Source organism: Onychomys torridus, chromosome 9 (genome assembly GCF_903995425.1).
Source record: "Onychomys torridus chromosome 9, mOncTor1.1, whole genome shotgun sequence".
In the NCBI taxonomy this organism is placed as follows: Eukaryota; Metazoa; Chordata; class Mammalia; order Rodentia; family Cricetidae; genus Onychomys; species Onychomys torridus.
Window position 1 is genome coordinate 45,873,898 of NC_050451.1, and position 26,305 is coordinate 45,900,202.

Sequence of the window (26,305 nt, forward strand, 5' to 3'; positions counted from 1 at the left end):
TTTAAACTTGTTGTTTTAGTTAAGTTGCCCAATTTTTATTTATTTATTTATTTTTGGTTTTTCAAGACGGGGTTTCTCCATGTAGCTTTGTGCCTTTCCTGGAACTCACTCTGTAGCCCAGGCTGGCCTCGAACTCAAGGAGATCCGCCTGCCTCTGCCTCCCAAGATTAATCCCTGGGATTAAAGGCGTGTGCCTCTACCGCCCGGCCCTTACCCAGTTTTTACTACTAGTTTAGAGATCTTAAGAGACACCTTTTTGTCAAAGATCTGCCAAAGTAAAGGTATCGTTATGGTGGTGGCCGCCTTTGATTTTAGAATCACATAAAAGATTCCAGTGTTTATGACTAAGAGTTGTGTATACATTTAATTTTGTAAGTTTGATATGAAGTTATAAATCTGAAGCATCTATATTGTGTGTGATATATATGTATGTGATGTATATGTATGTTATAGGTATATATACATTTATCACATATAACTTGTATGGATAAAAACGTGTTTTAAAGTTTATTGAACTAACATCCTGGTTATATAGATATTCAGTTTTGATTATCCATATAGAGTTTTTTTCTAGTTAATTGATAGTGACTATTTTACAGGCATTGGCTATATTTATTTTTAAAGTGTTTTATAACAAAATACCTGAGTCTGGGAACCATGTAGAAAAGCAAAATACTTAAGCCACAGTTTTGAGGCTGAGCATCCAAGATTAGACAGTTGTATCAATTCATCCTCGTTGGTATCACATTTAATTACCATTCTTAGTAATATAAATATTATTTGGCTATATTATCATTAGTATGGTAAGTGGCATCATGATGAAGTGTCTTCAGGAAAGGACAGATCACAGGTGAGACAGGCAGCCATAGTGGAGAGGGGCATCTTACTCTTACGACACCCCATTGCTCAGGAACGGTATTAGTCATGTCTGAGCTAATCTCACTGCTTGGCCTGACCTCGTGAAGATCCACATTGCATACACCACCACACTGAGGGCTGAGCCTCTATCCTTAATCCTTGGAGTCAGAAGCCACATCCAAACCACAGCAGCAAGTGTGCTTTTTAGGAAGCAGACTAAAGTAAATCAAACACAGGTGTGAGGTTGTGTTCAATGTATCTGAAGTTAGTCCAGAAGCAGGAAGTGAGAGCCGCTTAGGAGATGGGCACTTGGTAAGACAGGATTCCACATAACTCAGGAACACATGTACCCTGCCCTGACTAGCAGGCCTTTCCTCAGACTTCCTTGGGGGAAATTAAGTACAGGTCAAGAGTCAGAAAAGTTTATTTCAATGGAGATGTTGGTTCCCACCTGCACTGCAGGTTTCCACTTGTCACATGGACAAACAGAAAAGAAACAAGAGAAATTATTTGCCTTCTTGTTTATAGAGAATATGGCCCTTTCCATCCTGCAGCTTCCTTAGGTAGGGACTGTAGTGTGGTCCTGGAATATAAGAGGAAGGGACGGGAGAGGGAAGGTCAAGGAAGGAGGGAAGGGGAGGGGCCGAGTGGAAGGGGAGAGAGGGAAGGAGAAAGATCTAACTCTCATTCCTCCAGCCACCATGGAGGAAGGAGGAGGAAAGGACGCATCTGAGTATTTGACAGTTAGCCAGGTGATGGCCCCACCCTCTTTCAGGGATTTTCATTATTTTAAATGTGAATAAGCACACAGTTCTCAGTCATAAACACAGAGGACTTTCCTGGGACATGTGCAGTCAACGGCACCCACCAGCATAATTAATTATTCTTCTACTTTGGCTGAGCTTTTTGCAAAAAGATGTTCCCCAAGATTCCGGGGGGTAGAAGGAGCCTTAATATTTGGGGGATGAAGGGTGTAGAACTTGAAGACAGGAGTCTGTCTTTGAGGTAAGATTAATTATAGAAGGTCTTGAATATGAACCAGATGACTCTAAAGTCTGTCACATTTATTCTGAATGTTAATTTTGCCTTTTTATTTTAGGAGTTGGAGAATGACACAGGTTTTCAGCAGGCGGTGAGAACCAGTCATGGCAGAAGACCTCCAGTAAGCAAGCTGAGATGACACTGTAGGAATCACTGATAGTTTACCATCACAGTCTTGTTTAGGTGTCCAACCCAGTAGTGCTAAGTACACTGTTGTGAGGCAAAGCTTCAGGGTGGCCTCCTCCTGCAGATTGAAAACTCTTGCCCATTAAATACCCCACCCCAGCTTTTCCTTCCCCAACACTCCAGTAGCTACCACTCAGGTTTCCGTTTCTGGACCCTTGACTAGGAGACCCCGCACACAGTGGAATCCTGCAGTATTTGCGTGTTGGGTCCAGCCGGCCCTTCACCTTACTTGGTACATGTTCTCTAGGTCCATCGTTATAACCTTTGCTGTCCTCTTTCAGATCCGTGGTTTGCAAAGGCTTTCCTCCCATTCTCTGGGCTACTTTCATGTTGTTGATTATAGTCTCTGGCACACAAAAGTTTTTAGCTTGATGTAGTCCTGTTTGTCTGTCTTATTGCTTATTCTTTTGGTATCGTGTCCTAGAAATCATTGCCAAGGCTAAGGCTGTGAGCTTTCTTCTGCTATTTTCTCCCAGGAAATTTGTAGTTTTTGGTCTTTAATATATTTTGAATTAATTTTATGTGTGTGGTGTAAGATAAAGAATCAACTTCTTCTATTTGAATGTTGAAAAGGGCGTTCTTTCTTTCTTGGTCCATTTTAATTTATGAATGCTCACATAAATAGTTTTACCAGTTCCTAACAATAGCAGAATTTTGCATTGTTTTCAGAACTGTAATTGCCACCTGTTCCTGTTTTTTGGTTTTGTTTTGGAGACAGAGTCTCACCATGTAGACCAGCCTGGCTTTGAACTTGCTCCTGCATTAACCAGGATCGCAGGTGTGCAGTACCACATTGGCTCATTTCCTTTTCCTTGTTCTCAGTTTTCTGCTAGAACTGCTGGCCTTCTGTTCTGACTCCTGGCATGCACTAAGCATGGCGGTGCTTGTCTGGTGTTTCCACTGTGTGTGCCTTCTGGATAGCTCTCCTTTTGTCTGTTTCTCTGCTTGCCTCCTGGCCTCAGTGTATAGCCTTTTGAGATGACCCACTAAAGCCTGGACGATTACCAGGGCTGTCTCCTTGGCATGCCCTCTCTTCCAGCACATATTACCTCAGTTTGAATGTCAGGGCTTTGCTCAGCTTCTCAGCCTTGCCTGTGGGATGGAAAGATGCCTTGAGGACAAAAAAACTGCCCTGGGGGCTGGAGAGATGGCTGCTCTTCCAGAGGATCTAGGTTCAATTCCTAACACCCACATGGCAATTCACAGCTGTCTGTAACTCTAATTCTAAGTGATTTGACACCCTCACACAGACATGCATCTAGGCAAAACACCAGTGCACATAAAATAAAAATAAATGGTTAAAAAACGAAAACCTGCCCCAGTGCAGACTCCTTTTTTTCCTATCTTAAGACTTTATGTCTTACTTTAGTAGTTCTACAATGCATTCAAACAGATTTTTATAGTGTGTGTGTGTGTGTGTGTGTGTAATCTGAGTGTGTATGGGCATAGTGTGTGTATGTGTGTGTGAAATCTGAGTGTGTGTGGGCACAGTATGTGTGTGTGTGTGTGTGTGTGTGTGAAATCTGAGCGTGTATGGGCACAGTGTGTGTGTGTGTGTATGTGTGTGTGTGTGTGTGTGAAATCTGAGTGTGTGTGTCTCACTTGGTCGAAGGACAACTTTTTGGAGTTGATTCTGCTTACACCAAACCAAGTCTCCTGATTTGCCTGGCAAGTGCTTTTATACACTGAGCCATCTGACCAACACAAACTTGCTTTTTGGTTTGGTTTTTAAGACAGGGTTTCTTTGTGTAGCCCTAGCTGTCCTGAAACTCTCTCTGTAGATCAAGCTGGCCTCCAACTCGGGTTCACCTGCCTCTGCCTCCTGAGTGCTGGGATTAAAGGCGTGCACCACCACTGCCCATGCCAAACTTGTTTTCTAACAAACACTTTTGTGTGAGCCTTTTTAGTAGTTCTCGGTAGGAAGACATGGTAAAACAGTCCAGTATAGCAAGAAGAATTCCTTTTTGAGTGATCCTCAGTTATTCCCAACAGCTAGCATGTTGAGGTCACTTTCACACGGTCCCTTTTGAGTCTAGCTCCAATTGTATGGTGTGTTATTTGTATCCTTTGCACTCAGAATCCTTTTTACTTAAAAGTTGAAGGAATTTGGACTCAAAGATATTAAATATAGTTGAGGGAGAACTGGAATTCAAATCCCATGGACTCCAAAGCTGTGTCTGTGGGTAGGGTCTGTGGCCGTAGCACCAAGGATGCAGCGTGTGTTGAATGAATGGTAGATGCGAGCATTAAACTGGGCTTACTAGGATCTCAGATCATTCCCAAGTCCCTTTCTTCTGAAATCAATTTCAAACCGAGGCTCCTTCTCAGCACCTTCAATAACTGAATTCCCTAGTATTTAAGCAATCATTCTAAGTATGACATTTCCCATTTCTTGAGATTATAATATAATCACAACATTTCTCTCTTCCCTTCCCGCCAAACCTTTCCATATACCCCTCCCCACTCTCCTTCAAATTCATGGGCTCTTTTTTTTTCATTGTTATGGCATGCATGTATGTACACACACACACACACACACACACACACACACACACACACACACACCTAAATATAACTTGCCCAGTCTGCATAATGTTATTTGCATGTATTACAATTTGGCATCAGACAACCAATTGGTATGCTCTTCCCTGGGCAGGACCACCAAATACAATATTTCTTCAGCATTGAGTCTCTGCATTTTCTGCTTTGTAGCCTGATCTGAATCCTGCTAACTATGCTTCTTTTCCTTCCCAAGGTAACTGCTAAAATACCAAGCACAGCAGTCAGCAGACCCATAGCCACTGGATACGGGGTAAGTTCAATTTTTTTTTTTTCCTGAGACAGGGTTTCTCTGTGTAGCTTTGCACCTTTTCTGGAACTCACTCTAGCCCAGGCTGGCTTCGAACTCACAAAGATCCGCCTGACTCTGCCTCCCGAGTGCTGGGATTAAAGGCATGTGCCACCACCACCCGGCTAGGGTAAGTTCTATTAAGTGGAAAATATTAAGATGTTTCTTAAAATATGTGTAAGTTCATATAAGGCAGTTCTAAATAATTTAGGCTTTGTCAAGTCATGATCCAGATATATAGTTATAGGTATTAAAAAGTCTAATTTGAGTAATAGCTTTGAATATTTTAGTAAGTTTGATTTACGCACAACTATATTTTACTATCCTTTTCTATTTGTAGACCTTCTTGTTTGCTGATTGGCTTCTGTTTCCTATATAATTAATATAACCATCTCTTGTGTGCATTCCATTCATGAGTTCCACATGAAGCTAGATGTTACATAAGCACAATAGTGTTTATAAGAACTTAACCAGTGAAAAGATGAAATTGAAGAAAATGTTTCAGAGATTATGTCTGGGTTTTATCTTATCCACCCTTTGGGGAAAATAGTCTCTAAATTCCCTAGGAATAATAATCCTTTTACTCTTCCTTAACTTACATAAGTGTTTTTGGCTTACATAAAATAAGAAAGATTGGTAGAAAAATGAAAGACTGAAGTGGAGTAGCTTTTTTTAATCTTTATGATCGTGTACTCTAGGTTCAGCAAAATGGCTTCACAGCCCAGAGGCCCAGAGCGTTTGTCTGTATAGCACCCCTTTGCATGAGTAAGGAGAGCAGCCCCACTGCAAGCCTGAGGGTGGATTTACATTTGGTCTTGCTTCACAGTAAGAGGAGGTGAAGGCTCAGATACTTTCAGTTTTGCAGATCAAGTGGTCTTTGTTACAAGCATTCACATAGTGGTGTTTGTAATACAAGAGCAGCCACAAGCAGTGTGTAAATGGGTGGGTTTTGCTGTAGTCCAGCAAACCATACTTACAGCTCAGACGGTGGTTGTGCTGACCCATGTTTAATGGGTTTGCAAATTGATTCCACACTATTAAGTGACAAATGAAAAAATTTGTTTGTGTTTATGGGTAGATAGAGTGAAGAATTAATCAAGAGAAATGCCTGCAATTTGATTTGTAAAGTTACAAGCAGCAGTTTCAGTAATCGCTTTAACTTGCTTTTCTGCTTATTAGTCTAAGACATCCCTGACGTCATCGATGGGAAGACCAATGACAGGCACTATCCAGGTATGTCTGCTTGTGTGGATTATCTTGTGACTTAGACTTTATTACCAAAGGTTTTCCTCTTCTTGTACTTTAACAATTATAACAAAGATGTTACTTATATAATAACACCTTTACCTTGTGGGGTAACATTTGGGCTGCCTTGAATCTTCAGAAGCATGCTTTCTTTGGATTTGTATGCTCCAGTCTCAAGTGAGATCCTGTTAGAATTGCCATAGACTGATGCTTTGTTCTTCTGAAGTAGCTGGAACTCATTCTCCTGTGCTACTTTTTACAGCAGTTTCTATGGATTCTCTTGTAGCATATGGGAGACCAGCCAGGAGTAACTGACAAATAAGCTAGTTTGTAGGCAGAGTTTTTTGTCAGGACTGCCAGCTCCCAAATAACCACTCAGAGACTTATTATTAATTATAAATGCTGGGCCGCTAGCTCAGGCTTATTACTAACTAGCTCTTACAACTTAAATTAACCCATTTCTATTAATCTGTGTGCTTCCCCGAGGCTTATGGCCTTTACCTCTCCTGCTTCCTTTCCATCTGGCTGGTGAATTCTCTGACTCTGCCCTCCTTCCCAGCATTCTGTCTGCCCCCCAAATCCTGCCTAGCCATTGGCCAATGAGCTTTTTGTTAACAATGAGAGCAATACATATTTACAGTGTACAAAGATTTTTCTATAGCACTATAGTTTGTTCTTTTATAACCAAGAAAAGAAGAGTTGGATCAAGGCATTTAAATTTTAGAGGGGAAAGAGAGACAGAGTTGTTGCATGAGGATGCAGAAGTAAGGCATAAGGAGATGGCTATTAAAAATCAGGACTAAATGGGCTGGAGAGATGGTTTAGTGGGTAAGAGCACTGGACGCTCTTCCAGAGGACTCAGGTTCAGTTCCTAGCACCCACAGGGCAGCTCACAAATATCTGTAACTTCAGTTCCAGGGGATCCAACACCCTCAAACAGATAGATGTGTAACCAAAACAACAATCTACAGAAAAAAAATAAAATCAGTAAATCATTTTTAAAATCAGGACTAAAGTAGGATGCGTGTTATGTGCAGAACTGTCAATTATAGTTCTTATTCAGGACCGAGTTTGACATGATCTTATTCTTTGCAGGATGGAGTTGCTCGGCCCATGACAGCAGTGAGAGCGGCTGGCTTTTCCAAGGCAGCTCTGCGGGGTAGGTCACCCCAGCGCCCCTGTGTGTGCTCTGCAGGGTAGGTCACCCCAGCGCCCCTGTGTGTGCTCTGCGGGGTAGGTCACCCCAGCGCCCCTGTGTGTGCTCTGCAGGGTAGGTCACCCCAGCGCCCCTGTGTGTGCTCTGCGGGGTAGGTCACCCCAGTACCCCTGTGTGTGCTCTGCGGGGTAGGTCACCCCAGCGCCCCTGTGTGTGCTCTGCCGGGAAGGTCACCCCAGCGCCCCTGTGTGTGCTCTGCGGGGTAGGTCACCCCAGCGCCCCTGTGTGTGCTCTGCGGGGTAGGTCACCCCAGCGCCCCTGTGTGTGCTCTGCGGGGTAGGTCACCCCAGCGCTCCTGTGTGTGCTCTGCGGGGTAGGTCACCCCAGCGCCCCTGTGTGTGCTCTGTGGGGTAGGTCACCCCAGTACCCCTGTGCGCCTGCCATTCCATCCTACACAAAACCAGACCAGCCACTGAGTGCAGGTGCACCATGATTTCAGGTACCACTAAGAAAGGAAAGGGGCAAGCCGGCTGTGGTGGTTCACACCTGTAGCCCGTGTGCCACATGTTCTCTGGCCTGGCCCCACATGGAGAGCCTGCAAGAGGGAAGGGCTGGTGAGACTGTGCTACAGCCCACGTGGTAGTTACACCAGTGTGGGATTTGTGAAAATGTGTCCAAGTATGCACCTAAAATATCGTTTGTATAAGTTAGAATTTGATCTTTAAAATGAAAGGTGGGGCCTGGAGAGATGGCTCAGAGGTTAAGAGTATTGACTGTACTTCCAGGGGTCCTGAGTTCAATTCCCAGCACCACATGGTGGCTCACAACCATCTATAAAGAGATCTGGTGTCCTCTTCTGGCCTGCAAGCATACAAGCAGACAGAACATTGTATACATAATAAATAAAATAAATCTTTAAAAAAAAAAAAATGAAAGGTGAAAATATTCTTTAAAAACACAAGTTAAATTATAAAAAATAAAAAATTGTTTATTATACCAATAAGAAAAATTAGAAAGCTAATCCCAGGTTATACCTTACATGCTTGATAATTTAGAGTTCATACTAGAAATACAGACCTATGAAGGAAGAAAGTAAATGCTTAGGGAGTAATTTATTTTTGTTTTAGTTTGTTAATCTGTAAGTTTTGTTTATAGTTTCATGTGTGTTAAAAATCTTAACAATTTCCATGAAATTCTTATGTGTGATAAGTGTCTTGCCTTGAACTTACACCTTATAATAAATGGTAACTCATGTATGCACTTATGTACAAAGTTCTCTTCAACTTTGCTGGGTCATAAACTTAAAGTCTTGAATTGTGTCTCAGGCTCTGCGTTTGACCCCCTCGGCCAGTCCAGGGGCCCTGCTCCTCCTCTGGAAGCCAAAAACGAAGATAGGTACGCAAGGCCTTATGTTCCTGCTGCTGCTGCTGCTGCTTCTGCTGCCGCTCCATGGTCTTTTTCTCTAGATAGATAAGTTAAGCTGTGTGAGCAGCATGCTGATGAAACTTCATCCCCATTCTTGAACTTAGTGAAGAAAAAAAAAATCTAGGAATAGTCATGTGAAGTCATGCCATCTCATTGGACTGTAAGTTGACTGAAGTTGTGGTCTAAGGTCATGAGTAGGAATTCTCTGGAAGGCCAAACAGGATTATAAATGGTATGTTATTTTAAAAGGGCATTTTTCAAAGAAAAAGTTTAGGAGAAAAATAGAAAGTTAGTTTGCCATATTATTTATTGACCAGTTTAAGTGTTTAAGTGTGTGTGTGTGTGTGTGTGTGTGTGTGTGTGTGTGTGTGTTGCTGAGTTCAACCCAGGACCTTACATTTGCTACATACACACACACAAACACACATGCTTTATAACCAAGCTACAGCCTTACTCTGAGCAATTCATTTTCTAGAGAATTAACTCTTTATAGTTGTCTAGACATAAAGCTAAAAGCCTCAGGGTTCACAGCTATGTGCATTCAGGCTGCCTATGGCCCTCGATGCACACATTGTACATAAAGAGCAGTTGTTAGTGAGTTTCCTGAGTGCAGGCACTTATGAGCTTCACACATGAAAATGGAGCTATTACTATCACCAGTTGAGAGAAGGAATGGAAGGAAGCCCAGGGACTTCTCTTGCCGAGTCTGATAAAGGGCGTGGCTGAGATTCAAACTCAGTTTGCCAAGTTCGAGGCTGCATGTTGTTAGGTTCTGTGTGTGTGTGTGTGTGTGTGTGTGAGAGAGAGAGAGAGAGAGAGAGAGAGAGAGAGAGAGAGAGAGAGAGAGAGAGTGTGTGTGTGTGTGTGTGTGTGTGTGTGTGTGTTTGGCTGATCGGTTGGTTTTGTGATGCTGAAGGTCCAACCCAGAGTCTGATACATGCCAGCAAGCACTGTACTACTGCACTGCATCCCCGGTCCCTCCTATGTTTAAAATTGTAATTCTTAATCACAATACTTGGGGCTGTTATATATATTATATAAGTTCCCTTTTGACTAACAAGGAACCTTTATAGATGACCAGTTTATTTTGTACCCAAGCTAGTGGGGGGAAGGGTGTTATTTAAGTATTAATGTAATTTAGGCTCTTTTTACTGCTCACAAGAGAAATCTGGAAACATGCACACATAATTAGAGCATTTATTGTGTTACACAGTGTGAGTTCTGAAGGAAGGGCAGTTCTGGTGTGGCTGATTTTACTTCTCAGTAGCATCAGCCCTTATTTGGATTTTCTTCCACCCTTTTGGCTTTTCCCAAGAGCCCGCTTATCAGTATGATGCCCAGAGAGTGGTGAAAGTTCAGAATAACATGTAACTGAAAAGTTTAGTGGTTGAAAGCTCTAAGATTCCAGTCCCTTTCAACAAAGCAAAGATCTTTGTAGCCTTCTCTACCACGAACTCATATGCCCTTATTTCTCCTTGACCTCAAAAGCATCAGAGGCTTAGGGCCAAGTCTACTGCAGGGAGCAGAGTGAGGTGCTCTACACCACATTCGTGTCTGCACTGGCTAGCAGGCTCTTGTCAGAGACCAGTTTTCATCTTACTGGTATTGATTAGGGCCTAAGTTACTTTGAGTATCCTCATAAAATTCTCTTATGTGTTTTTACTTAAAATGTTTATATTAATGTTTTTGGTTTAATAGCAATCTATAAGTAACATTTAAAGACTTTTATGAAGCTGGACAGTAGTAGCCATGCCTTTAATTCCAGCGCTCAGGAAGCAGAGGCAGGTGGATCTTTGAGTTTGAGGCCAGCCTGGTCTACAGAGTGAGTTGTAAGACAGCCAGAGCTACACAGAGAAACCCTATCTTGAAAAAACAAAAACAAAACAAAACAAAAAGACAATTATTGGAGTGTTTCAGACAAGTTGAATATATATAAACTTCACTATAAACTTTTAAATTTCTATTTATTTTATTTTAGGTATATGAGTGTTTTGTCTACATATATATCTGTGTAACACATGCGTGCCTGGTGCCCACAGAGGCAATAAAAGGATGTAAGATCTCTTAGAACTGGAATTACAGATGGTTGTGAACCACCATGTGGGTGCTGGGAATTGAATCCTGGTTTTCTGGAAGAGCAGTTAGTGCTTTTAACCACTGAACTATCTCTCCAACCCCTTACCATTTTTTAAAATAAAAAATCCCATTTGTTATGCTATTGCTCAATTTGAATTTTATTTTATTTTTATTTATTTATTTTTGGTTTTTTCGAGACAGAGTTTCTCTGTGTAGCTTTGTGCCTTTCCTGGAACTCACTTGGTAACCCGGGCTGGCCTCTAACTCACAGAGATCCACCTGTCTCTGCCTCCCAAGTGCTGGGATTAAAGGCGTGCACCACCACCGGCTCTCAGTTTGAATTTTAAAGCTCTTTATAGACTACTAGAATGCATAGCCTTAGTCTCCCACAGAATAGGAGTCTATAGATAAAACTACTGTATATTTATTCCTGAATTCTTTTAAAAAGTCCATTCGTGGTGAATTAAGAGAGCTATCTACTTGGATGTAGGTGGATTTTTCTTTGGGCCACCAGCTCAAAAAAAAAAAAAAAAAAAAAAAGACACAGAGACTTACTATCAATTACTAAAAGCTCAGCCTATGCTTAGGCTTGTCCCTCTAGATCTTAAAACTTAAATTAACCCATTACTATTCATCTACATGTTGCCATGTGACTCACGGCTTTTACCTCTCCTCCTGCATGTCTTGCTCCCTCTGTGTCCAGCTGCCGATTTTGCCTTTCTTCTTCCCAGAGCTCTCTCTGTCCAGAAGTCCCTGCTATACCTCCTGCCTAGCTATTCGCCATTTAGTGTTTTATTAAACTGTTAAGTGACATATCTTTACACAGTGTAATCAATAATCTCACAACACTTAGATGTACCTTCATTGAGATTTTGTTAAGGAATCAGTGCATATAGAGAGAGTTACACTATTTTCTTAGAAGAAAGTGTTAGCAAATCAACATTAACATTATTTTCAAATGTGACTGCTTTGGCAATTATTATTATTTTATTATTATTATTATTATGTGTGTGTGTGTGTGTGTGTGTGTATTGCTAAGAATTGAATAGGGCCTTGTATATGCCCAGCAATTGCTCTACAACTGAGCTGTATCTACAGGTACAAGGTAATTTGCTCTTAATAAAGTCAAATTTTTTTAATTAATACAATATTTTTATGAATTCTTTCTGCATTTTACACATGCATACAGTATATTCTGATCATGTGTACTTCCTCACTCCTCCACCAGTTCCTCTTAGATATACTCCTAAACCACCTTTCAACAACTTAATATCTTTTTTAAAAATTTCTTTATAATCCACTGAACCCAATTTATGCTGCATAGATATGAGCCATTTATTGGAACATGGTTGACCTACCAGGGACCACACCCTTAAGGAACCAAGTTAGTTAGTTAGTTAGTTAGTTAGTTAGTTAGTTAGTTAGTTTGTTTGTTTGTTTTCTTTAGTGTTTTTGGACAGGCTCTCACTATGTATCTTTGTCTGGCATGGAATGCTGTCTGTATACCAGGGTGGCCTCTAAGTCAGCGATCTGCCATCCTCTCCTGCCCAGCTTCTGGCATGAAAGGCCCATGCTACCATGAGGCCCAAGAGCCAAGATTCTTAAACTGTTTACTCTTTTAGAAATTTTCTTTATGACTTTCTTGTGTTCATAAGTAATTTTAAATCTCTTTTATGAGCTTTAGTTTTCCTAGCCATGGGGGAAGTTTTCACTTTTCATAGGATCTAAAAACCAGCCACTCCTTGCTGGAGTAGTGATGCAGTTGCAAGGGCCCAGTGTGCCTCCCTGGTCTAGATCCTGCTCTGTCCCTTGCTAGCTTTGTGATCCTGGTTAAAACTTTCTAAACCTGTTTAGTTTTCATTAAAATGCAATTACAGTTCTCATATCAAATGTTTTATGAGAAGTAATTGAAGTTGTTAGGGAGGCACAATTGAAGTTGTTAGGGAGGCACATTCTGCTCTGTGTGTGATTATTACACTTGGCTCTAAATAAATGTTCGTTTTATTTTAATGTTTATGTATTATGAATAATTCACTAATGTAATTATTAAGCACAATAGTGGTTTGTTTTGTTTTGCAATTCCATGTTTATCCTTATTTGAAATCTAGTTTTAAAGCTTAATGGCATTTAATAGGCAATGTCCAAAAGTAACTTGTGAAAAAAAAAAGTAACTTATGGTATAGATTTTAGCGGATGAGTGATTTAATCCACACCCACTGGTTTTCCAACAGTCCAGAGGAAAAGATCAGACAGTTGGAGAAGAAAGTAAACGAGCTGGTAGAAGAAAGCTGTATTGCCAACAGTTGTGGAGACTTAAAGCTGGTAAGTTCATAAACGTGGACAATCAGATTCTGAGATGTGTGTTCATGTCTGTATCTACTTTTAAACATACACCTTCATGTGTACAGTTCCTTCTACTGTTCTCTGGCCTCAGGCTTTGACTCAGACAAGTATTTTGAGAATTTTGCTTTACCAATTCTGATACCACAATTTGGTGATTTTACAATTTTTGACATATTTTTAAGATTTATGTATATTTTATGTGTATAAATGTTTTGCCTGTATGTGTGTATGTAAATCACATGCATGTAGTGCTTATGGAGGCCAGAAAAGGGTGTTGGATAACTTTGAACGTGAGTTACAGACTGTTTGATCTGCCATGTGGTTGCTGGGAATCAAACCTAGGTCCTCTGCAAGAGCAGCAAGTGCTCTTAACCTCTGAGCCATGTTTCTAGGCCCAGCATTGGCATTGGTCTTTTTAATATGGAAACAGTTCTGTGTAGTACTTCCAAAACTCAGCACTAGGACTCATGAATCACACTATGTGCTATAGAGCACTATTTTCCCTTTTTGCTGAGCCAGGGTCTCACTGTAGCCGAGAGTGGCCTGGGAATCACGCTCCTTCTGCCTGTATATTCTCACCCTCTGCATGTGGGAGCAATAGGAATGTGCTGCTTCCTCATCGAAACCTCACTGGCCTTTCAGGATTTCAACTCTGCTTTTTAATGCGCACATGTAATGCATTAGCGATTAACACCCGAGTTACCAGTCATGCATTAAGGAAAGAAAGAAAAGCACTTCCCCTTAGAGTCGTTTAACCAAGAGCGAGTTCAGATGGAATTCTCTGCTTCATACTCCTTGTGTCTTCTGTCCATGTCTTCTGTCTGTTGCATGAGTCTGAATCTGTGCCTGCATCTGTATTCATGCCGGTCCCTGTGTGCCTGTCTGTGTGTCTGTCCCTCTGAACAGCACAGAAAGCATCACCTGGGGGAAGGAATGGATACTTTACAGGAATCTTTAGCAGAGTTTTATACGGGATTAAGTCACTGGCTGCAACTGATCCCACTGATCCAGATAACAACCGAGAGATGAAGTGAAGCTTAGAGGACAGCCTCCATCCCTGCATTCTCTTTACTTGTAATGCAAGTAGGTTTACATGGTTGGCTAGCTATCTTGAGACATTGTTCAAGCGTTTTTACCTCCAGAATGACCGCTAGTGAATGGGCCTAGAGTGGTCATTATGTAGCTTCTTACAATGTTTCTTTCCTAGGTTCTTTTCAACTTGGCCAGTCAGTATTCAGCTAATGAAATGTATGCAGAAGCACTAAACACATACCAAGTTATAGTGAAAAATAAGATGTTTAGCAATGCAGGTAGGTATATATAATCAGTATTTCACGCTGACATGTAGTTCTTTTGTAGTGTTAATTACATTTCCTCACTTCATGTTTTCTTATAATAAAATGATTGGTGCTTTAAGTGAATTTATATTTATGATGTGGTATCCTGCTTAAACATACTATGTATGAAAAAATACATATATAGGAATAAATGCAGTTGGCATGAAATAAACTGCCTAATACTAAACAGAAGATATATTCTAAGTTGGGCAAGGTGGTGCATGCTTTTAATCCCAGTACTGGACATAAGGCAGGTGGATCTCTTGAGTTCAAGGCCACCTGGTCTACATAGGGAGCTCCAGAATAGCCAGGACTACATAGTGAAACTCTGTCCCAAAAAAAAGTATTATGTTATCATAGGAAGAAGAAGCCATGCCAACCATATGGAACATTTCTTTCATTATGTGACTGTGTTCCCAAGAGAGAAATGTATATTTATATTACATAGTTTTTGTTGTAATATTAAGGTTTATTAGAGTGAGTATTGTTTCCTTTAATATCATTAAAATTATGTACTATTATGGAGTAATTTACAAATGTCTTCTATCCCTTTTTTAGATGTATGTGGTGTATGTCTATGTATGTGTATAAATGTAAATGCATGAATGTTACAGTGTATGTGGAGCCAGAGGACCGCTCTCAGGAATCTGGTCTTTCCTTCCACTATACATTCCAAGAGGGAATCGGCTCCTCAGGCTTGCACAGCCAAAACTTTGAGCATTGTCTCGTGGTTTTCTTAGCATAATAATAAAAACAGTTGTCTAGCCATATTTTCAAGAAGTTTCATTTCTCCATACAGAAGTGTGTGACCATATGACAACGGTATAGTGTTTTGATGTTAGAATTTTATGTCTAAAACTTGTAACTGGGCCAGTAGAATTGCTCAGTGGGTACACACCCTTGTACCTATGGCTACTGACCTGAGTTTAGTCTCCCGATCCTAGAAAGTGGCAGGAGAGAACCAACTCCCATGAGCTTTCCTCTGACGTCACATGTGTGCCATGGCACTTGTACCTGTTCACATATACACACTCAATAAAATTTTAAAACATTTAAAGCCTCCTAACTTGAAAACAAAGCTTTAGAGAATATAAACTAAGATTATCTAAAATACCATAGGAAAAGTACAAACATGAGAATGTTTTACACTCATTTTTTTTTTAATTAGGGAGACTGAAAGTGAATATGGGAAATATTTATTTAAAGCAGAGGAATTATTCCAAAGCTATTAAGTTCTACCGAATGGCCTTAGATCAGATCCCAAGTGTCCATAAAGAAATGAGGTAAGTGTGGAACCTGGTGACTATAGAGTTTAAGTATCTTTTCAGAAACAAGATGACTTTGGTTTACTGTCATTGGGCTGAACATTTTGAAGTGTTTGTAGATGGGAGGTATTAGATTCATGTTTTAGATGTGGTGTTTTGCTGTGTTCACTTGTTATATATATATATTACATATTGGCAAGTTAAAGGTTAAAGGAATAGTATATGATAAAAAAAAAAAAAAAAAAAAAAAACTAAGTTAACCATGTAGGCTGTTAGTAACATCATACAGCTTAATGCCAGCACAGGCACACAGCAGTCATGACAGTGGAAGAGACTACGGCACACACTCTTCCTACTGATTTGAGAGTAAGGCTGAAAGAGACTACTGTGGAATGGAAAAGTGGAGAAGTCGGGGTATCTTCTACTCCTCCAGTATTCAAGAACAGAGATAGTGTATTTATTGGCTTGATGTTCTCTAGGCATAGGGGACATTTCATATGTGATGGTCCTTTATTTGTAGCTGCTACTTTTTAGCAAGTGTTACCTAACTTACAGAATACTCTAGAATAGTACTTCTCAATATTCCGAATGCTTCAACCCTTTAATGCAGTTTCTCATGTTGTGGTGACCCCCAACTATAAAATTATTGAGTTGCTACTTTATAGCTGTAACTTTGCTGTTAGGAGTCATAATGTAAATATCTGATATGCAGGATATCTGATATGTGACTCCTGTGGGTGTCACAACTCACATGTTGAGAACCACTGCTCTAGAAGCATCTTTAACGCAGGTAAAACAAAGAATTTGAGCACTTCTGAAAAATTTAATTTAGGGGCATGTATTACATGTTTAATAATAACTGAGGCAGTGGGTACTACAGTAATTTAGCTGAGGTAGTAGCCACTGAGGACTTGAGGTAGGTTACATTGTAGACAAAAAAAAAATATATATATATAGAATGAATGATCCTGTTCCAGTCAGCTAGTTATGAATAAACGCTGGGATTCTGCTGGGATATACTTGGAAATGAGGTGGGGTCACATCCACTAGAATGGCCGAAAGGGACTAACAGTGACAGGTACTGATACAGATGCTGTTACATTAGCAATCTCATGCGTTCAGTACGTGAAATGCTACAGCTGCTTTTCAAGACAGGCAGTGTCTTAAAAGGTAAACATTTGCCATATGGTCAACAATTCTATTCCTCGGTATATACCTAGAAGAAATGAAATTTACATTATTTCAAAGCCTTGTATGTGAATGTTCATGATAGCATTAATCATAGCATCAAAAAAGTGGAAGTAAGCCAGCTTTCCACCAAGTAGGCAGTAGATTAGAGAATATGGCAAGGCCGGGGGTTGTGGAACACATCTTTTGTTCCAGTACTCTGGAAGGCAAGTAGATCTCTATGAGTTTGAGGCATTGATACCACAGTATAGAGGAACCTCAGGGTTGTGTCAAGGGGGTGGAGCCTGACATTTCCTACAGTTTTATTTATAGACAATAACTAGAAAAGGCAGAGAGACAGAAAGTCGATTAGTGGCTCCGTAGTGCTGACTGTGAGGATGGGGAATAACTGTTAATAGGCACAGGTTTCCTCTTCAGGTAAAAGAAATAACTTACGTGCGGTTCTTGTCCCACAAGTGGGAATATGGCAGTAACATTAAATGTTGTGATCTGCCTGTTACACTATTAAAGCTTTAAAATTAGGAAGTGAAATGAGAAAGGAAAGTGCAGCAACTTGAATGTCATGTTAGGAGTTCAGGCTTTTCAGGCTAACCTCTTTCTTTGTTTAGGATTAAAATAATGCAGAACATTGGAATTACATTTATAAAAACTGGTCAATATTCAGATGCCATCAACTCATTCGAGCACATCATGAGTATGGCCCCGAATCTGAAGGCAGGCTTCAACCTCATTCTCAGTTGTTTTGCCATTGGAGATCGAGAAAAAATGAAGAAGGCATTCCAGAAATTAATTGCTGTTCCATTAGAAATTGATGAAGATGATAAATACATCTCCCCAAGTGTGAGTATGAAAATGACAGCTATGTGGCATCTCCTGCTTGTCTGTCTATTTCTGAAAATGAGCAAATTAGAATTTCTTGAATTTCTCAACAGGCAATTGATATATTTCATTTGCTACTTAAACTGAGTTGAGTATAGGGCTCTTGACAAAGGGTCAGAGATTATGGTTAAAACAGACCGCAGTGGTGCACGCCTTTAACCCCAGCACTCGGAAGGCAGAGGCAGGCGGATCTCTGTGAGTTTGAGGCCAGCCTGATCTACAGAGTGAGTTCTAGGAAAGGTGCTAAAGCCACACAGAGAAACCCTGTCTCAAAAAAAGAAAGAAAGAAAGAAAGAAAGAAAGAAAGAAAGAAAGAAAGAAAAGAAAAGAAAAAAGAAAAACAGAATGCACAATTGTAGTCAAAGCTTTAAAAAAATAAGATTTGACTATACCTTCGCCATGTGACTGTGGAACTTTTTTCTGGTTAGTTTTTGTCAGCTTGGCACAACTAGAGACACCTGAGAAGAAGGACCCTCCACTGAGGGATTGCTTCCATCAGGTTGGCCTGTGGCTGGGTCTGTGGGGCATCTTCCTGATTAAGGTTTGGTGTGAAAGACTCAGATCACTGCTGGCAGGGCCGTCCCTGGGCAAGTGGTCCTGGCTGTATAAGAATAATGGTTGAATAGCCTTGAAGAGCAAGCCAGATCTGGAGAGCACTCTTTGTGGCCTCTGCTTCTGCCCTTGACATCAGGCTCACGCCTGAGGATCATTGATGATGAAACCTGCAAGCTAAATAGAACCTCCCGTACCATAAGTTGGTTTGGTCAGTGTTTTGTCAGAGCAGTAAGAAACACACTGGAACAGTAGTACTGAGGACTGACCGTAAGGCTTGCGCATGCTCTACCACGGGGACTCTACCACTGGGCCAACCCTGTCCGTCTACCATGGAACCTAAACTCTGTCTTGTGTTTTGTTGTGTCTGACAGAGGATCTCACTAGCCCAGGCTGGCCTCACATTTGCTGTGCAGCTAACGATGAATTTGAACTTCTGGCACTCCTGCCTTCACCTCCTGAATGCTGGGGTTCCAGGCATGTGCCACTCTGTCCACTCCTAGTCTTCACGGGTCACAGGCAAATGTTCTACCAGCTCCATCCTCTACACCCTGAAAAGTCTTCTTTTAAGACCTGAGGAGATATTCTATAAAGTCCAGTAAAGAGGTATAGGTCCATACTTTACACATGAAAAGCTGGATAAAATACATCAAAACAGGAACAGCAGCTTCTGGGCAATTGATGGTGTTCTTCCTCCTCTTGCTCCTCTTCCTCTTCTTTCTTAACAGTTCAAAAACATTTCCTATATTTTTATGCATAAATTATTAGCATTCTGATATATTAAGTCAAACTATATGAAACTGCCTATATTCAGATAGATAGATCTATTTACATAGATCAAAGTGGTATTTTTTTTTTTTAGCTTAATAGAGTTGAACTTCATTGTTTATTTATGGAGGAGCTCTTAAATCTGGCAGGCACGGAACTCATCCAGTAGCCCAGGCTAGCCTCGAAACTCCGAATCCTCCTGTCTCAACCTCTCCAGCGCTGGGATTACAAACATAGCTCACCATATCCAACAGAATTTTCATATTCATTCTCTCTCTATCTCCCTCTCCCCTTCCCCCCCCCCCTGCTCTGTGTGTGTGTATGTATGTGTGTGTGTGTCTGTCTGTCTGTCTGTCTGTCTTTCCTTCCCTGTTTCCTGGCAGTAGATTTTTCTTGATAGAACGTAAGGGTGTATTGATCCTAGTAAAGAGAGAGTGTGGGCTATGAAGCCTGACGCCTGGCCTGCCCCTCGTGACCTACTCCTCTTACAGCCAGTTCCTTTGTATATATGAAATGGGACAGTTATAATAACCTGCCTGTGTGAGGGTTAAATGATCAATGTATGTAAATGTTGAAAGTAGACTTGGAACACAGTGCTGGATAAATATGGATTACTATGTGTTACTTACTGAGGAAAATGGGGTGTGTTGTTTTAAGATAATTGGGTGTTTGTTTCGTGTCACTGTCCCAGCTCAGACTTGTCTGCGGTCTCAGCAGGAGTTACGTGGATTGCGCTAGGCCGTGGATAACCATGAACACATGTGGATTTTGAGTTTACAGTCTATATATACTAGCATGTATTTCTACAAGCCACCATAGCTTTTGTGTATTCAGTTTTATTCTTTCTGACCTAACCCTTTATCTGCTGCTCAGAATGTATAGTAGTTTCATGGAGAGTGATAGGCAATCATTAAAACAAACAAACAACAAACAAACAAACAAGTTTTGCTCTCTGTAAGGAAAATAGATGAATTTACATACCATTTTATAAAACGAGTCGTTGGAGTTTGGGTGAGAAACCTTTTTCTTTCTTTCTTTTTTTTTTTTTTTTTTGGTTTTTCGAGACAGGGTTTCTCTGTGTAGCTTTGCGCCTTTCTGGGTGAGAAACTATAAGTTTTTAATTTTTATTTCTGACTTCTTTTCATTTTCTTTTCCTAGGATGATCCTCATACTAACTTACTGATCGAGGCTATAAAAAATGACCATCTCAGGCAGATGGAACGTGAAAGGTAACATTGGCTGCGGTTTCTAGAAAATGACTGCCTTCTCGTTGATTCTTACCGAACTTGTCAGTTGTGCCTGTTTCCTGAGCTGAGCTGTCACAGCACCCTCTACTTAAGGATGCTTTTCCCTGCTTCACTCGCTGGCCCCTGCTGACCCAGTCTTCCTTGTTGGGGTGTGTGTCTAACTGGGGGTGGCGTCGGGGGTGAGGTATGCCCAGGCCCCTGCTCCACCACTGCCTGTGTCTCTAACCCTTTCCTTGCTTTTTATTTTGAGGTAGACTCACTAAGTTACCTGGCCTACTCTTGAGTTTAATCAGTCACCCAGGCTGGCTTTGAACTTGTGATCCTCTTGCCTCAAACTGGGATTAGAAGCCTACTTTACCAGGCCTGGTCTTATTCAGCAATTCTTAACCATCTCTCTGTAATTCCCTTTCCCCACATTTGGTACTATATTGCAATTTAGTTACCTTTATTTTGTTTTAATTGTCTTATGTATGTCTGTCTTAACTACCAATTAGATATCAAGCCTGAAGAAAAATATGTATTTTATTATTTTCTCTCTCTAATATGGACCACAGTTATTTTCTCTTCTTTATTTTTATTTTTCAATGTGTTTAATGAATTTTGATTATATTTACCTCTTTATCTTCTTCTCAATAAGTCTCCCCCACTATCATGTAATGTGTGTCTGTGTGTGTGTGTATTTGTGTGTGTGTGTGTGTGTGTGTGTGTGTGTGTGTGTGTGTGTACGTGTACTGTTTCTACTTCTAACACCAAATCCTTCCTTTCCTTCACCCTTCCTTCCTTCCTTCCTTCCTTCCTTCCTTCCTTCCTTCCTTCTCTCATTCCTTTCTTCTTTCCTTTCTTTCTGGGCCTTGTGCATGTTAGGTAAGCCCTCTACCATGGAGCTATATCCACAGCACTCTTTATTTTGAGATAGTCTTAGTTACCTAGGTTGGCCTTGAACTTGTGATCTTCCTGATTCAGCCTCCCACACAACTGTGGTGCCAACAGGCCTAGCTTTTATCTTGCTTGCTGCTTCTGCTTTTTGTTTTGTTTGTTTTATTTTGGTTTTGGATTTTTTAGTCAGGATCTCTCTACATGGCCCTGGCTGTTTTGGAACTCACTATGTAGACCAGGCTGGCCTTAAACTCACAGAGATCTTCCAGCCTCTGCCTCTGTAATGTTAAAAATAAAGGTCATACCACCATGCCTGGCTGCTAAATCTTTACTTTTAGTTTGGTTTGTTATATTACTTTGGTTCTCAGGCCATGCAAGTACTACTTTCCATGACTTAAAAGCTAATTCTGTTTGTTCTTTTTGGTTCTTTCTTTCTTTCTTTCTTTCTTTCTTTCTTTCTTTCTTTCTTTTTTGTTTTTTTTTTTGTTTTGTTTTGTTTTCGAGACAGAGTTTCTCTGTGTTGTTTTAGTGCCTTGTTCTGGATCTGCTCTTGCTCTGTAGACTGGCCTCGAACTCACAGAGATCCTCATGGCTTTGCATGCTGGGATTAAAGGCATGCGCTACCACCACCTGGCAAAGCTAAGTCTCTTATTATGCTTTTTTGTAGAAATCAACAAAAGATCCATGATATTCTGAGTATTCTAGAACCCAAGCTAAACATTTCTTGTAATATTAGGCATTTGCTATCTTTTAGCTTGTTGAATTTTGAGTATCCCCAAGGCCAAACAAAATCCATCCAAATCCCTGCCTTTGAAGATTGAATTAAAATAATCAAACACTTAGGAATTGGGAGGAAAAAAGAGTTACATAGACATAATTGTAAATGGAGTTTCTGTGTCCCGACCCAACCTGCAGTTGCTTCTAGATTATCACTCAGAGATTGATAATATTACTTATAAATGTCCGGCCGTTAGCTCGGGTTTATTACTAACTAGCTCTTACATTTTAAGTTGACCCATATTCTTTATTCACACTTGGCTATGTGGCGGTACCTTTATTAGCATGGCACATGGGTCTCCTGCTCCTTCTGTGTCTGGCTGGTGACTCCTTTGACTCCTCCCTTCCTCTGCCCAGCGTCCTCTGTGTCTGGCTGTCCCACCTATACTTCCTGCCTGACTACTGGCCTTAAGCTTTTTACTAACCAATGAGAGCAATACATATTCACAGTGTGCAGAAGGATTATTCCACAGCACATACTCAAGTCCAAAAGGTGGCAGGAAGGGGTGGTACAATGTTAACTTGCAGTAAATATACTCTTTTCCAGGAAAACAGTTCTGTATTACAGAACACCATTTTAACAGTAGTCTAGGAATTTTGAATGAGGCTGCAAAGGGGCAGTTCAAGGAAATCTGAGGTGGAAGGTGAATTCAGTCATGCATCATAGAGTTGCATAAATATTGGTGAATGCACGGGCCTGTCTTAACCAAGTATAAATCTGATTTCAGGCCTTAGAAAAGGCAAAAGATGCAGGAAGAAAAGAGAGAGTCCTGGTGAGGCAACGAGAGCAGGTGACGACTCCAGAAAATATCAACTTGGACTTGACATACTCCGTAAGTGTTGCTGTGCCTGATGGGTTTGCACTGTGTGTTTACCAGCATCTCTCCGTTCCGAGGCTCCATTTTTGTCTGTTTTGGTTTTCATTTCTTTCTCCAATGATAAGGATCAAACCCAGGACATTGTATATGCCAGTCAAGTTCTCTGTCACATACGTCCCTAGCCCTGTTATAGCATTTAGGAAAGATTCTTTCACCAAATCATAAAGTTTGTCCAGACTTATGGGATACCGTCTTAGTAACTTTTCTATTGCCGTGGCAAAACACCATATAGGACTTTTCCACACCATGATTGTTCAGCTCTGGACATCAAGTAGGTGTCCAGCAGTTCACTTTGATGCCAACCCCACAGGTTAAGGGCTCAGTCCCACAGCCTCTTCACCCCTCAGCACAGTCAGCAGCCATAAGCAGAGGCCTTCCATTCTGACTGACTTCCTATGAGACAGGTTTTTACCAACCCTCCTTAGACTCTGTAATTTGCCTTATATAAATGGAACTATATGCTGGTTTTCTTTTTTAAGATTTATTTTTATTTTATGTGGATCAGTGTTTACCTGCATGCATGTGTGTATACCAGTGCTAAAGGATCTCAGAAAAGAGTATCAGATCCCCCGGAGTTACAGGCAGTTATGAGCCACGATGTAGGTGCTAGGAATTGAACCCAAGTCCTCTGGAAGGCAGCTAGTGTTCTTTAACCACTCAGCCACCTCTCTTGTCCCTTGAGTCCATTTTTAAAACTGCTATGTTTATAAATCCAAGAAAGATAAACAAAGATAAGTGTAATCTATCACTGTAAATTGGTGTATCCACTTTGGAATACAATGGCATTTTCCAAATGGTGACAACGTACGTTTTGTAGTACATAAATATGGTGCATATATAAACTTACTTACATACTTTCAAAAGTAACATACACCTGGTCATGGTGACCCAGTCCGAGTCTGCAGGTGGATCTCTGTGAGACTGAGATCAGTCTGGTCTACAGAGTGAGTTCCAGGCCAGCTAGGACTATAGAGTGAAACCCTGTCTCAAAAACCAACACAGGCAATATGTTATGACTCTGTTTTAATAACACACAGTTGCTTTTCGTGGGTTGTATGTATGTGTGGTTTATGTGTCTGCATGTGTATGTATGTGCCTGGATGTGCAAGTGTAGAGGCCAGAGATCAATGTTGCATTCACTTGTCTATCCCTCTCCACCTTTGCTCACGGAACCTGGAGCTCAACCAGTGGCTGGAGGAGTAACTGTTCAGTGAGCCGCCAGGGTCCTCATCTCTCTGCATCCCAGTGGCACATACACCTGGCTTCTTACATGGGTGCTAGGGAACCCATAAGGCATCTTCCCAATCCCACACACCATTTCTTTAATGGCTGTTTATACCTCACTTTCCTGTCTGTAGGGAGGTTATGTGATTTAGCTGCAGAGCTCTGTCTGTGTTTCATTATTTCTTTACTTTGTCAGAAGGCATCATCCAGCAGGAAAAGAAAGGCCCACTGTTATCCAGGAGGCACTCACATTGCTAGTCACGTTTGCTAGTTGTTCTTAGTCAGACTTACAAACATGTTTCTCTGCACTGGGAGTGGCAGTGTTGGGACTGAACCAGGCTTAGTCATGCTGGGCCAGCACCTGAGCTGACCTCTAGCCCTTGTTTTGGGGGACAGGGTATTACTGTATAATCCAGAGCAGCTTGTGACTGACTGGTCTCACACTCATGATCCTCCTGCCTCCACCTCCCTTGTGCTAGAATTAGATAGACAGCCACTCCTAGCCCTTTTTGTTTGGGTTTTGTTTTCGTTTTTGTTTGGGGTGTTTTTTGCTTGTTTTTGTTTTTAGAGGTGTGGTCTCTCAATATGGTCCAAGCCGTCCCGGAACGTGCTGTGTAGACCAGGCCTAGTCTTGAACTCAGAGATCCACCTGCCTTTATTTGCCTCCTAGGTGGCAATGCCTGCTCACTGCTGGGCTTTATGAACACATTTCTTATGAGGCTGTCTGTCCTCTAGTAAGCCTCTGTGTGTGTTAGTTCTGATAGATAAATTACTTCCGTGTCACATCTAAATGTAACGTTTTGTTTGTGTTATAGGAAAGCCATGGCAGAAAAATACATCATGACAGCTGCAAAACTCATTGCGCCTGTAATCGAAGCGTCCTTTGCCGTGGGCTACAACTGGTAAGGGTCAGGAAAACTGAGTGTGCTCTTTTTGTCATTTGCATGGCATCAGAAAGTGAACACGGGTGCTTAGGAGCCATCTGGGCGCTCCATGCCAACTACCTTCGGGGTGAAGGATGATGGCGGCCATTGTGGACGTCCTCGTCAGGTCGTTTTCTCATTGCTCACGTGGTTGAGGCCGGCATGCTGCCGCTGCTGTGATTCTTGGTTGTAGAAATTCTAACCTGTGCTTTGTTTTCTTAATTTTTTTCTCTTTTTTTTCTGCCTTAATTTTGGCATTAGTATTAAACTTTCTATCCTGAAATAGCTCTAAAGAGGCCATTGTTTCCATGCATAATCTGTTTTCTGGAAAGAAGTAAAGCATTTTAGGATAGGTAAATCCTAGAACATTTGTTACATGAGCAGGGGGTTGAATTGTTTCCTGTTCTTACATCCAGCATGGGGGTCTCTCTGGTGGTGTCTCTGATAGGAGATCATGCAGTTTCTGCACGAAATCTACTTTTTATTGGCTTGATTTTGTTTAAGTATCTGTAAGGAGTTAAAAATTCTTTCTTGTATTGAATACAAATCTGACTTTTACAGAATTCTTATTTTGAACTTTTAAACAAACATAGCACCTTACCAGAATCTTTAAAACCTGAAGTACAAGCTAGGTGGTGGTGGCCCACACCTTTAATCCCAGCACTTAGGAGGCAGAGGCATGTGGATCTCTGTGAGTTTGAGGCCAGCCTGGGCTACAGAGTGAGTTCCAGGAAAGACGGAAAGCTACACAGTGAAACCCCGTCTCAAAAAACAAAACAAAACAAAACAAAACAAAATAAAAAACAAAAAACTGAAGTACGCACACATGGTTTCTAAAAAGTAAATGAAGCCTGGAAGCACCGCAGGCCTAATTTTCTGATTGCTTCTCATTTCTTACTGCGAGAAAGAACAAGTAGCCTCTTATTGAAAGTCTTTCCATGTGGTTAGTGCTAGGAGTCAACTTTCTAGTTTGTGCTGGAGGCTTCAGTTTGGCCCATGACTTTTTTTTTTTTTCCAGTTGCCTGCTTACCTTTCTTTCTGTCTGTTTGTCCTTCTTCCTTTCTTTCTCCCTCTCCCTTTCCTCCCTTTCTTTAGAGAGGTCTAGTGAACTCACAGCATCCTCCTTCAGTAGGGATTACAGAGCCTCCCTGACTGACTCTGACCCGGCATCCTTTGTTCCTTTGTGGTTCAGCTTTCCTCACCCTCCCTCACT

General features: G+C 41.1%; 1 protein-coding gene across 1 annotated transcript in view; it reads left to right on the top strand.

Moving 5' to 3' along the window:
• Ift88 (intraflagellar transport 88) overlaps positions 1 to 26,305 on the top strand; it is a 109,082-nt gene that overhangs the window by 8,482 nt on the left and 74,295 nt on the right. The window contains exons 3-13 of the mRNA XM_036198509.1: positions 1,958 to 2,020; positions 4,841 to 4,897; positions 6,113 to 6,166; positions 7,274 to 7,337; positions 8,660 to 8,729; positions 13,067 to 13,157; positions 14,386 to 14,488; positions 15,684 to 15,798; positions 17,577 to 17,808; positions 20,326 to 20,396; positions 24,985 to 25,071. Of these exons, the coding sequence (XP_036054402.1) occupies positions 1,958 to 2,020; positions 4,841 to 4,897; positions 6,113 to 6,166; positions 7,274 to 7,337; positions 8,660 to 8,729; positions 13,067 to 13,157; positions 14,386 to 14,488; positions 15,684 to 15,798; positions 17,577 to 17,808; positions 20,326 to 20,396; positions 24,985 to 25,071 (1,007 nt within the window). The remainder of the gene's footprint in view (positions 1 to 1,957; positions 2,021 to 4,840; positions 4,898 to 6,112; positions 6,167 to 7,273; positions 7,338 to 8,659; positions 8,730 to 13,066; positions 13,158 to 14,385; positions 14,489 to 15,683; positions 15,799 to 17,576; positions 17,809 to 20,325; positions 20,397 to 24,984; positions 25,072 to 26,305) is intronic.